Source organism: Cynocephalus volans, chromosome 10, assembly GCF_027409185.1.
Source record: "Cynocephalus volans isolate mCynVol1 chromosome 10, mCynVol1.pri, whole genome shotgun sequence".
In the NCBI taxonomy this organism is placed as follows: domain Eukaryota; kingdom Metazoa; phylum Chordata; class Mammalia; order Dermoptera; family Cynocephalidae; genus Cynocephalus; species Cynocephalus volans.
In genome coordinates, this window is record NC_084469.1 from 39668960 (window position 1) to 39682973 (window position 14014).

The 14014-nt window shown below is 42.3% G+C and overlaps 1 protein-coding gene across 2 annotated transcripts in view; it reads left to right on the top strand.

Annotated features, from left to right (window-relative positions):
* MYOCD (myocardin) overlaps window positions 1-14014 on the top strand; it is a 51985-nt gene that overhangs the window by 15495 nt on the left and 22476 nt on the right. For both annotated transcript variants that reach the window (XM_063112358.1, XM_063112359.1), the window contains exon 5: window positions 12812-12987. In XM_063112358.1, coding sequence (XP_062968428.1) covers window positions 12812-12987 — 176 coding nt within the window. The remainder of the gene's footprint in view (window positions 1-12811; window positions 12988-14014) is intronic.

A 14014-nucleotide genomic window follows, 5' to 3' on the forward strand; every position in this document is an offset into this window, starting at 1 on the left:
AATAATTTGACACATTGTCAAAAAGGATGTATAAGGGAATTTTATCCAAAACGAAGTTTATTATGAGACTTACCATCAAGTTTATCCACATCTTGAAATTTTGCTCTCACCCACCCATTCTGAGGCCACTTGAGTGCTGTCTTTGGAACTTGTAAATATAAAAATATCAACTCCAGGAAAAGCAATGTACTCATTCGTCGGTGCCCACTTAAATATCCCATTGTGCTTTTCACTCTTCTTCACTGTCTCTCTCCTTGCTAAATACCCTGTACCTTTGAACTTGGCCTAGATACTCAAACAGTGTGCTATCTCAGTCTCTACTCTGATAAGACCTCAGACTGGAAAAGTCTCCATGGGGCATCTCTTATCGTTTCAAAACATTCTATTCCATGAATGTAAATTTATTGTTTATTTTTGTACGATAGGCAAAAGTCTTCCTTTTAATTTGCATTCTTTGGTTTATAGTGAGATTATATTTTTTCATGTGATTGTGCGTCACTGGCTGTGCATGACCTTTCCCCATTTTTCCTGCTGGGCATGGTCCCCGCCCCTTACTGCTTCGTATATGCTATTTATGTCAGGGAGGAAAAAATGCTAATCCTCCATCTGCCACAGGTATCGCACATCCTTTCACCAGTCTGTCCTTTGCCTTTTGATTTTTTGTACAGTGAATTTTACCTGTAGCAATTTTTAATTTCTGTAAAGTAAATCTAGTTGTCTTTTTCTTTGTAGTTTCCAAACTTGTTTTTGTTGGAAATATTTCCCAGCTCAAGAATATAGAGTTTATTCACCTAAACTGTCTTCTTATATTTATGTACTTCATTTATACATTTAAATCCTTAGTGCATCTGAAATTATTTAAGCGCTTAGTTTAAGAGACAGGTCTAATTTTATTTTTTCCACAATTTTATGATGTATGCTACAATTTGTCTTAATATCTGCCCTTACAAGTCTCTTTACATTGGTCTGATCTTTCTAATGTTTCTTGGCTTCTCTCACAAATGTATTTGAGGTGTAAAACAGAATCTTTTTTTTGCATGCCAACTTCAGTTCTATTAGAAGTTTGTTTGGGATTGCAGTGAATTTATAGGTTACTTTATGGTGAGTTCATTTGTTTAAAATATACCAATTCTTCCAAGGCAGAAATATAGTATTTCTCTCCATTTATTCAAGTCTTCTTTTATTTCCCTTAACAAAATTTGTTGTTATTTTTTAAGTACAGTCACATCAATTATAGCTGACATATGAGAAACCTATTGGTTTTTTTACTTTTATTTTGTAACTGGGCATCTTTGAAGATTTTCTTAAGAGTTCCAATAGTTTCTCAGTTTATCTTAAGTTGTCTAGGTGCATAATCACGTATCTACAAATAATGGAAGTTTGTTTCCTCCTTTATTAATTTTTTGCCTTGGTGAACAGGCTAGTACTGAAAAGCAGCACCACATTATTGGCACATCATATAATTAATATCATTTTTTAAACGCATGTGTAGTATATTAACAACATACACTATATATAATTTTATGTATTTTATTTATAAATTATATCATATATTTATATTTGTACATTATATGAATTTTATAATTTCATTTACATATATTATAAAGTGCCACATACTATGTTATACAAATTAAATAATATATATTTTATTATATATAAAATATATCATATATAAATGTTTATTTTATATAAAATTACATGTATGAATTATATAAAGCATAATACACAAATATAATTTATACTATGCAATAAATAATATGTGAATATATAATTTAATAATTATTGACATAGAACATAGAATAATATTATTATTGTTACATTGCATATGCTTCAAAGGCAATATTATACCATGTTGTCTTCTGTTTTATATGTTACGATGTTATGTTATATTGATGAGATTTTTGTTTTGTTTCTCTCTAAAATAGGAATTTCTTTAGTCATTCACCTCTATATATGTTATTAGCTTATGGTATAATGTGGAGGTACTATACCAAATACTTCTAAGGAATTATTTCTTTATTCCTATTCCATTAAGAGTAGTTTGCAAGATAGATGCTGAGTTTTTAAAAATGCTTTCAAAATGCATACAAAGGCGATGACACAGATTTTCTTCTTTGACCTAGTAATTGATATTGCTACCTTCCTAATCATTCTCGAATTTCTGAAAAAAACATCTTTCATGACTTTTTCGGAAATTGCTTATTTTTTATTTGGGATTTTACATCTATTTTGTTATTAGTTGGGATAACGCTAAAACAAACCACAAAACCTGTGAAACAAACCACAGAACTTTGACAGCTTAACAAGAGAAGTTTATTTCTTGCTCGTAAACATTCCAGGGAGGGTTTCCCTCCATGGCAGGCGCCTTCCGTCTTGTTGCTTCACCATTCCCTAGTGCAAGGTGGCACTTTTTCTTAAAGGACCAGATAATACATACTTTACTCTGTCTAGGTTACAACTACTTGGCTCTGCCTTTGTCGTGGGAAAGTAGCCATAGGCAATAAGTAAACACATGGGCATGGCTGTGTTCCAATAAAACTTTATTTACAAAAACAGGCAGCAGGCATGCAGGCCATAGTTTGCCAACCCCTGCCCTAGAGCTTTGTCATCCTCTGAATGTAGCCAGTGAGGTGGAAAGAAAGAATCAGAATGCCCGCTCACTTATTTAGAAAGTCTGAACCTGGAAATGAGCAAAATCACTTGCATTCACATTCCATTCCATTGTGAGAACGGTACGTATGGCTGGGAAAATGTATTTCTTGTCTGAACAGTCATTGTCCAGCAGTATCTCTATACTAGGAAAGAAGGATCATAGATTTTGATTAACAGCTAGCCCTTTCTGCCTGTTCCTAAATGGTACTGGTCTATGTTGTTATTGTTGTTTGATAATTCTCAGATTTAAATGTCAAAACTATACATGCTTCAAAAAATAAAGTTATAATTACTTTTTTATATCTTTCCATGTTCTGAAAACATTTAAATATGATCACAATGACCAGTTGCTTGAAAATATTCCTTGTTAAAATCACAAGGGACCAGTACCTTTCTTAGGAGTAGTTCTTTGATAACTTTTCTTCAGTTTTTTCCACAGTTATTTGTGCATTCATGTTCTCTCCTTAAGTTAATTTATGCAATATACCTTTTCCTAAAAATTCACATATCTACCTGAATATCAAAGTTATTAGCTTCAAGTTGTGTGCAGTATGGGTTTAAAATTGTTCTGTGTTTCTCTGAACCTGGTGCGAGACTTCATTTTTCATTCTAAATGCTATATATGTATGTATTCTCTCCCTTCCCCCCTCTCTTTTCATTATAGTAGCTACAAAAACTTCTTCTTAATTGATTATCACAAAGAAGCAGTTCACAGTTTTAGTTGTAAATTTCATTGGTTTCATATCTTTTTAAAATTCATTTAATTTTGCTTTTAGTCAAGGTTGCTGATCAGGAAAATCTTGAGAGCTAAGGTACAGAAATATTAATTTGGCTGCAGGCGCTGGGGAGAGGAAGGACGTGCAAGGAATGGTTAAAAAAATGTGCACCCATTTCAGCGAGGAGAAAGGAGGGTGTGAGCAGGAGTGCTGTCAATAGAAACGAAGAGAAAACCATAAATATGAAAGATTTTTTAGAACACTATGGACAAGGTGGAAAGTTGCCTGAAGGCATTAAAGCAGGAGCTCTGGAATCCACCTGCTGTGTTTTCAAACCTGGACTCCGGTGACTCTGGGTCATGTCACACTGTGCCTCAGTAGCCTTATTTGTACACAGCCATCATAATAATGGCTATCCCATGGGGCTTTGTTTCAAGCAGAGTCAATTAAATAATTCATATAAAGAATTAGCTAGGCACCAGAGACACATTAGTGAATTAGTTTCCATTTCTGACCTCAAGGAGTTTTTACACTTTCGCAGGAAAAGAGGCACAGAACAAGAGAACGGTCCTTCCTTGTGATCGTTCTTATAACTTCTTATATTGTGATAATTCTTGATAAAAGTCCCCATGGGAGTATATACGTGTGAACGTATCCAAGGCTTCCTGGAAGAGATGACTTCTCAGCTGAGCCCTGAAAGGAGAGGCGTAGACAGGAGAAATCACAATGGAGAGCTAAGCACTGGTTAGGTTATGAAGGCAGTTTAAATTGTATCTGAAAAGCAGTAGAGAGGTGCAAACTTCAGAGAAGCGCTCATACTTTAAGGGAATAAATATAAGCACTTTTCTAATTTCCCACACATAACAATAATAATAATTAATAAAGTGATGGAAAGCCCTTGGAAAGGTTTCCAGTGGGATTCAGGGCTGTTTGGATGTGAACAGGGTGAGGGGTTTTGCATGTGGATAAGGCTTTGCTGGCTGCAGTGTGGTGTGGACTCAGAGAGGCAGCATGGAGCCAGAGCTCCACCAAGGCTGTTAGGCTCATGGGGTGAGAGGCAATGAGAGCCTGAACAAGAGTCATGGCGATGGGCATGGAAAAAAGAGGATCTGAACGAGCATTGGTTTTGCATGATTATATGGTAGATCAACAGAACATGTCAGTTTCGACAAAGTGACACCCAGGTCTCTCTCTTGGGCATCAGGGTATATGGTGGTACCCTTTATCAAGATAGCGGAAGAACAGATTTGGGGAGAGGTGATGAATTGTTTCATAATGTTGAATTTGAAGGACCCATAGGAAATCTAAGGGCAGAGATGAAGTAGGCAGTGAGTTCTATGGAAGCAGAGTTCAGAAGAGAGGGCTAGTCTAGAGCTGTAGACTTGGGGGACTTCAGTATATCTGGTAATTCGAGATGATGGGCTAGATAAGATTGCCCTTTCATTCATTTATGTCTTTATCTAATATTTACTGAGTATCTTCTATATGCCTGACACTATTCTAAGTGCTTGGGACATAACAGTGAGCAAAACATGCCATGATTTCTGCTCTAACAAGCTAACATTCTAGTGGGGCAGACACGGATAATAAACAAAAACACAACAAATAAGTAAATTACATATCATAATAAGAGGTGATAAGTACTGTAAAAATAGCACTAGTGCAGAGCACAAAGAATCATGAGTGCCCAGCGGAGGAAGGTAATTGAGGGAATGGAGATATATCAAAAGGGAAGAGGGTTAAGCATGAGACTCTCATGCAGAAGCACTTAAGATAGAGGCCGGGAATCTGTGAGGAATAAACAGAGGAAATAGTAGAGAAAGAAGTGGAGGATATATGTTGACCCAATCCAAGAAAAATCCAGCAGTGAACACCAGTCATGGGCAACTGAGCACCTGTAACCTCTTTAGCAATGATTTTCCAAATGTACATATGAGTTTTTATGGGCAAGGTGATTACGTAATATGAAATGTCATAAAGGCAGAGGGAGCTGCTTGGAGACCATCTGCAGAGAGAGCACTTTGAGTAGCCCTTCCAGAGGTGAAGATGACCCAGCCCACTTTTCCACTGATCGCGTCTTGTGACCTTATCACCTCCTCTGGTGAGACGGTGACTTGGGTCCTGGCCTCTGTGTATTTCCTCTCATTCATGCACGTGCCTTTTCATATGTGTTTAGATTTTCCAGCTCTCTCTGCAACTGTGTTTCTACGTTTCTGACAAGCTCCAAGAGGACTACTGTCTCCCTTTCTCCAACAATTCTTCAACCCTCAATAGAATAACCTAGAGCCTCTCCAAACACAGGGCAGGACATTTTTACAGAGAACCACCTCCCACCCTGGGACTTTTCTTCTAATTTTCAGACATTACCCTGCAGCAGTCGGCTGAATAACTGCCCCAGGTCTTTTCCTCTCTCCTTTGGGTAGCCAGTTACTGGTCCCACTTCCAACCTGCAAGTTCACTTTCCGAGTCAGTAGAGTTCTACAGATTTCCAGCTGGAGGAAACCTAGGCTCGTCACACTAGAATGTAATTCTGTGAAGGAATATGGGACTTGGGTCTCCTCGTGGCCACATCTCAGAGTGCACACCTGACTGCCCGCTTCCTCTTGGTAGATAACCACTCATCAGGCCAGAACACTGAATACAACAAACATGATGCTACATGGGAGCGGTGATTGATGAGAACAGAAATTATGTCCTGGAGGTTAGCATGGCCTTCCTTGTTCAGCTTATAAGTGGTCATTATTACTTAAATACTCCGGTTTTGTGACTGTGGGGACTTATTCCCAGCTTGTCAGTTCTCTCACTGGTCATGACAGTATTTTCTTCACTTGACATGAACATCCCTTAAGTCCCAAGGAAGCTGTATATTGTCCAGAGGCCTGACTTCTGGCTTGAGTGCACTAGAACTCAGGCTGCCTTTCCCAACTCTTCAAATAGTAGAAGGGCCCTGGTTTTCAGCTCAAATAGAAAAGCACCTCCTCCTAAAATGTTCTTATGTTCGGGACTGGGCCAGGCTTCCCACCCAAGTCAGGTTTTCAGCTACTGTTTAAAACTTTAACCTGTGATTTAGAACATATAGCCCCACTGCCAAAGATAAGTTGTTTCTTTTGATCACCATAACCTTTTAACGTAGAAAGCAACACTTCTGACGCACCAGAGCCGGTCCAGAAGCCATCCAGCCGTCACTTAACATTTGTAGAAGCTTCGATACTAGCCTTTGCTCCTCTATGTCCCCCAGGCTTAAGCTTCATAACAAAGCCCTCCTATTCACTGAGGGTCTAGTCATTCTTCAAATACTCTATAAGTCCTGACGTTCTCTGATCATTTATTTTAAAGGGAGATAGACAATAACCATGACCCTAAGCCACATGGTAGGGTCGTTTGCTTTGGCATAACTTTCTCATGGATGAAATCTGTCATTCCATAAAAAGAAATCATTTCCCAACTGCAAATGATTCTTGGGGGAAAGAAACACACTAAGGCATACATCACAAATCCTTTCTTGAGGTCAGTTCTGGGAAAGAGGTGGACTAGAGAATCAGGGAGCTGGGAGCTTTGGGGCATGTGGGCATGAGGGGAGAGGAAGGGGTGAGCCCTGAGAGAGGGGTGGTTTACTGCCTTTGCTAACCAGTGAAGTGAAAGGCCTTGCCCCTGTCGAGGTAACCTCAGGCACTATTGAGATGTGGGCAGAGCATGCCCAAGTGGGGGCTGAAGTTGGGGAGAGGTTTCTAGAAACCTGAGAGGCAGCCTGAGGCACTGGGAGGGGCCGAGTAGGATCCTATAAAAGAGGAAGGAGGAACAGGGTAAAGTTTGTTTACACTCACTCCTGTTGATGTCCTTGTCCCTAGAGAATCAGCCTCAAGAACTGATGCAGGACAAATACTTACTCTGGTTAACTGTTTTTCCTGACTTGTGTGATCCTAGAATCAGGTGTATCAAAAAACTTAAGGCCAATTTCTAAAGTGCCAGGGATCTGAGGAAAAAGGAATCTTTGTTCATGCCAACATGCATTTCCCCAATAAAGGCATCTGATCACCTTCGAGAGCAGTGGGTTCTGACTTTGATCAGATAATCCAATCAGGCTGTGGACTCTGACACTTAAAATTATTCAAATATCTTTAGGCAAGAGCCATGTTTAAAGGACAGCTACGTTTACACATTTACACATATGACTTTCTCCTTTAGGGAAGGGATTTTGTTTTGGTCTCTTGCAGGAGGCCGTTAGGAGGTGGTCTGTCCGTGAGTTAGAACAGCTCTCATGTAGTACACTGTGCAAATCTGCAAGTAGGTAAGCAATGAGGTGTGTTTTCACATTCCTCTCCATAGTTTCCAGCCCTCAGTGTAGGTCTTAGCAGAAAGGTAAGTAGGACTCGTTATCTCCCCTTAATCTTGGCATTTAAAATGTTTATGCAGAGGAAAGAACAACTGACTCATGCATCTAACCATTTCCAAGAGGGAAAGGGAAAACTCAGAGTGGCCAGCCCAAGATCCCCAAGGGGCCAGTGCCTACAGCCAGCCCTGTGGGCATAGCCGGGGGATGATGTCAGGGCCTCCCAAAGCAGGTCCTTGTCATCACACCGCTGGACGTGTCTGCAGGGACAATAGCCAGCACACTGCTCTCCAGCAGCTCCCCGCCAGCCTCGCACCGTGGGAGATTGGGGCAGAGGCCCAGGGTCACAACACGAAGCCGATAGACTTAGTTGTTCTAGAGGCAGTCAGATAAGGTGACCTTTGTCCCTCTCTGCATGAGTGTGGCTTGAACCAGGATGGAGAGGGAAGAGCGCGCTAGCTTCTCCAGTGACACTCTTCCTACTCTGGGAAGGTCTGTCTGCTTTCCCAGAATGAACCTCTCAGGACAAACCCGTTCTTCTGGCTCTGGACTTGTGCTGACCTTTGCAAAGCTGACCACAGGATAAACTGCCTCCCGGGTGGTCTTTTTATTTCTGATAAGGTTATACTTGAGACAAGCAGATACTTTGAACAAAAATAATAACAACAATAATAGCAGCTACAAATCATTGAACACTTACCCATCACAGACTGGGCTCAATGCTTTCCTTACACTATGGTATTTAATCCTCAGAACTCTGAGACGTAGCTGTTATGGTCATTATTATTACTCCCATTTTATAGATGAGGAAACTGAGGCTCAGAGAGGTTAACTAACTGGCCAATAGTCACACTGCCACTGAAGTGGTAGAACCCAGAAATAAACCCAAGTGTGTCTGGCACCAGAAGCCAAGTCCTTACAGACCACACTGAATACCACGTATATCATGTCCAAAGGAAGCCACTGCCATGTGCTCTCAGGGACCCCTCCACTGTTATGGTTGCTTATCCATGGGGACTGAGCCCAGCGTGTAGCTGTGTGTGGGCTCCCTGTCTTTCCCTCGTCTTCTGCTGGCAGTGGCAAATCCAAACCATGTGCAGCCCTGAAGGACTGGTGATTGGCAAGGGCTGTTGGGGCAAGGTCGTTGGGCCTGGGCAGCCTTGAAGCGGTCCTCAGTGCCTCTGTGGGCATACTCTGCCCCACACAGCATGCTTTTCAGGCAGCAGATAGGAACCCTCGCTGGAGCCTTGGTGCTCACCCTGTTTGTTTATTCAGGTGTATATGGTTGCAGGTTCTTGTGGCTTCTTCATTTCCTTGACTTAAGCAGGGGAGCCTCTTTACATGGTTGATATCACTTGATAAAGTAGATTCCCAGAGGCTGCATCTCTCCAGGAGTGGACCCCTAAAATACTACTCTCTCCTGGCTGGGAGAATTTCTTCCTCTCCCTTCCTACCCCAACTCTGCCAGTTCTCACTCTGTGGTTTCTCTTCCAGTCTCCCCATCGTCGTCAAATGCCCCCCGTCCCTCTCTGCCATCTTGTCCACAGCTGACCAGCTGCATACACTCTCACCTCCTCCAGGAGACTTCTTGGACAACTCCACCTCGCTATCTCCTGTGTCTCGCCGCCAGCACTCACCAAGCTGTCTAGTCCTTGACAAATTCTCTGATCGTGTCACATGGAGATACATGGATAACCTCTCTGTCATGGTTTTCTGTCTCTTTTCCTCGCCATATCTTATCTGATTATGCTGCATCTTATCTCTACTCCTGCTAATGTGTGAAAGCTAGAAATGAATGAAAACGTGGGAGGAAGGCTCCATCCAGCCCTGGGGAAAAGGGGTCTGATTACCTGTTCCTTTATGCCAGATACTTTACTTCTAGACTTCCACATGCCTCAAACTGAGGTCACCAAATGCCAGGTGTCAAAGTGGAAAGGGTATGCTGATTACACCTTCTGCCCCTTTTCTGAGGCAAGTCCAAATAAAATTCATCATGATCTCCCTTCCCAGAATTTCCTGCCTTCCTTTGTCTCTCAAAATCAAGATGTCACATTCAGTCCCTCAGATCTCAAAAACTCAAGTAAATGATTTTGTGGAATTATGGAGATGTCCTTAGTACATGATGTATGCAGAAAAAAGTGCAGAGGGGGGTCATTTTCTATGCTACCCCTACCCTCCCACCTCCAACTGACTGAGCAGGTTGACAGTGTTCCCTAAACAGCACGATGGCCTCCTGAGTTTGCCACCCCCTCTGCCAGGAGGCACGGAGAGCCCAAAGGCTGGGGCTGCAGTCTAAGTGCGGTCCCTAAGTAACTGGGTGGACCTGGCAGCGGCCTCATCCACCAAACAGATGAGAAAACGTGTCCCTGTTCTGACCTCCTGAACCATTGTGAGGCCTGACAAAAGCTGACTGTTTTTGTTACTGTTGCCACTGCTAGATACATTATTGAGACAATCTGCTATTTTTATCATCCACTATCCCTCCATTTGAAACAATTAAAGTGGAGTTGTTGGGGGATAAGAGGAGAAGCCATTACTCTGTTCCTTCTGTCTTCTTTTAACATTTCTACCCACATGTTAGCATACGAAGACAACTTTGCAATTTGGCTAATTGCCTCTAATCTGTACTCATTTAGGCTGTGATACTGTGTGTGGAGATGGTTGGGAGTCTTTGTCCACGAAGTATCAGACCACACAGGGAAGATGCATCCCATTTAGACTTCAGGAAGTGGGGAGAGGTAGCCGATGAAGATCTCTCAGCTGGAGAGTCCTGTGGCCCTAGGGGCTACCACGGGCACAGGCAGGGTCCTCCAAGAATGTGAGTGATGTTGGCTCAGGATATGCCAGGTAGATCCCAATGGTGTACTTGATCATGATTTCTGGGGTGGGGAACGCTGAACACCCAACCACCCACCTGCTCCTCCTCTTGTCTGGCCCTCAGCAATACATGTAATCCTTTTAACGGGAACAAAGCCTTCAATTCCACAAATAAAGTAGGGCTTAAAATGTCAATGAAAACATAGTTTCTAAAGTAAAGGAATGTATGAGTTAAGTAGACGATGGAAGTATATGCATTGAGATAACTGGAAGGACCTTCCTTCCTTGAAAGATCTTAGGCAAAAAATGGTACATAAATTATTTTATGTTATGTGAAAATAACATATAGACACTATATGTAGAGCCTGTGTTTGCTGTGAGAAAAGAAAAAAGAAAAAAGAAAGGGTACGAGCCAACTCTGGACTCTTAAAATAGAAAGGGAGGTGTTTGGGACCAGACTACTAAGAGGAAGCAGAGTGACCCCGACCTCAAAGAAAATGCTGGCATTTGTTAAATACCCAGTGAAGCCTCCCTGTTCAGAGATGAATAGGTTTCTGACACAAATATGAGAAAATGCTAATATTTATTTCAGGTTCTAGGTAAACAGATGTTTTATATTATTCTTTGCACTCTTCTATTATCTCAATTTTTATGGTTAAAAAATGCAAAACGAAATTGAAAATAAAAGTTCCCATCAATGCAATGGAATACTATGCAGCTGCTGAGAAAAAAGTGAGGAAGATCTTTGTTCTCACGTGGAAAGACCTCCAAGAAACATTGTAGAGTGAAATAAAGGCAAGTTTCAGTACAATATATTTCACCCAGTCCTATCTGTATGAAATACTTTCTAAATGTGTGTGTAGCTGTCTCGTGACATGCATAAGATTTAATCTAGAAGATACAAGTCATTAGCAGGAGGTGAATATGTACCTTAGGCTTTTTCATGTGGTATGAATTTTTATGACAAGCATATATCACTTTTATAATTATAGCAAAGCAATGATGACTTCAATAAATGACCTGTGGAGCAGAAACGCTGGTCACCAACCCTTCCAGGCTTGCGGGCCACCACTGGAGTGTCCACTGGCCCTGTCCTTGCCTGGCCTCTTTCCTGATTTGATACTTGGATGTCTGCATGAGGGCCCATGACAGATGCCAGCAGGGGTGGCGATGACAAGCCCAAAGCCACATTTGTTCCATTACTTCCAGCTCCTTGTTGCCTTTCCAATCGCAGCAGTGAGAGCTCCTTTCTCTTATCTGCACAAAGCAAGAGTCAAAAGTTCTTGTCAGTGTGATTGCAAATACCAGGCAGGAAAACCTCCTGATAATACCTAAATTCCTTTAGAAGAGCAGTGCCTGGAATCGGGTCAGGAGAGCTATGTGGCTTTGGCACATTGTGTACTGTGCAGTTGGATCGTAAACCAGATGAAATTTGGCAATAAAAAGACATAAAGGACATATAAAGATGACATTCTAGTCCCATCTGGTCTTATAAACCCTCTCCTCAAGCCAATCCATCCTCTACAAAGACCACGCAGGCTGCTGAGGAAGAGTCTCCGCGTGTGTGAGCCATTGAGGATTTCCAAACTAGACACAAAGATATAAGGTATAAAAATAAAACGCGAAAAATAAAAATAATACGTATCAGGCTGAAGCTTCTAAGACACATTCATGGCTTTTAGAAACAGTTATGCATTGGTCAAATGGCTCTTCGAGATACTCTGGTGACATTAGCTAATTCGGACATTTAGGAATTAAAACTTAGTAGCCGTCCTACCTTATCCTTATGAGCAAAGCTTGCTAAAAATCTTGTGCTGCGTGTCCTGCTCTGTGTTTGAAGGTGACACAGGTGGCATGCTGTCATCTCAATTCTGTACCTTGTCCTAAAACCCGAGGGAGGTGGGAGCACTGTCCTCCTGCATGCTCCTTTGGCCTTGTTCTGCAGCCAGCATCCCCTGTTCCCTGCTCCGTCTGCCCCACTTTAGTTCCAAAAAGATGTGGGTTCCCACAGCAAACGTGAAGAAATGCAAAAACCTAACAATACATTTTAAGAAATGATGGCAGACATTTAACATATCGCTCATTCTTCCAGACCAAACAGACCACTTTTAGAAACACAGTTTTCCATATGGGAAACGAAGTCATCTAAAACAGATCTTTACTCTTACCTGAACTTGAAACAAATTTGGGGAGAGAGATGGGTGCTTCTCCTAGGGATGACACACGGAAGCTTTTCCACAAAGGCCCTTCGATGCTCCTGAGCCACTGACTCAGTCCTTGGGTTTCCCTTCCTCAGGTAACCAGGTGAGTTTCTCCAAATCGGCGGATGCATTCGCCTTTGAAGAGGAGAGCAGCAGCGATGGGCTTTCTCCAGATCAGACCAGAAACGAAGACCCGCAGGGCTCAGCGGGATCCCCCCCAGATGCCAAAGCCTCAGAGACCCCTTTGGCAGGCCCTCTGGGGACAATCCAGGTAAGGAAAACAACTGCATCTCAGTCGGTCATCTCTTCAGTCTTAAAGTGAACAGTGCCACAGCTGGTTTTGCTTACAGACCCCAGAGATGTCCCTCAAGGGCATGTCATCTGATGCTTCTTATCACTTTACTGAGCCTGGGGATCTGTGTGTCATGGCAAAATCTTCCAGGACACACTGAAAGAGAATCCCCAGAACTATATACCCTTTGATTTATCTTTGAAGCATCTACTCTGCCAAGTAGATACCTTTTTTGTCCATTTTCATGGGCACAGTAACTGGCTCAGTGAGATCGGATGACTCGCCAGCCATCTCCCAGCTAGCAAGTGCCAGGGTGGGACTGATTGGGAAGTCCACAGGCTTTCCACACACTGAGGAGTCACTATAGGGTTCCGGGAAGTGGGGAGAAGGAAGTGCTGACCATCTGCAAAGCGGGGAGGCCCACGGTGGTTCTAACATAGCAGATTTCTACCTACCAAGCAGCTACAAAATCGACTTCCAGCCTCAACCCCAGCACAGCACTCACCTCTCTCGGAACAAATCCACAAACCCTTGAGAGTGATGAATATATACTGAAAACACACCTTTTCACACACATTTATAAAGACTAATGATGATTATGAACAACAGTTACTGCCATGTGTTAAGTGCTTCCTCTGGGCCTGGGCAGCACTGGGCACCTTGCAAACATGTCTCATTTGAGATCACTGTGACCTCCAGGTAGGTACATGGATGCTGATTGAAACAGAGGAGGAACTAAGGCCCCGTGAGGCTGAGTAACTGTGTGGTCTCCAGGAACACTGCAGAGTGTCACCAGCCTCTGGAAAACCCACCTGTAGAAGCCACACGCAGGCTTGATGGGAATTTTTTCAGCTTAGCATGATGCTATGAAGCCCCTAAGAGGAGAGGTGCGTGGCGTCCACACACAGGGGAGAAGAGGCACTAGTGTGGAAGCGAGGGGCAAGCTCCACAGCCCTCATCCTGCCTGGAGAGCCCTCCAGCTCATAGCCCCTTCTCTTTAGGAAGA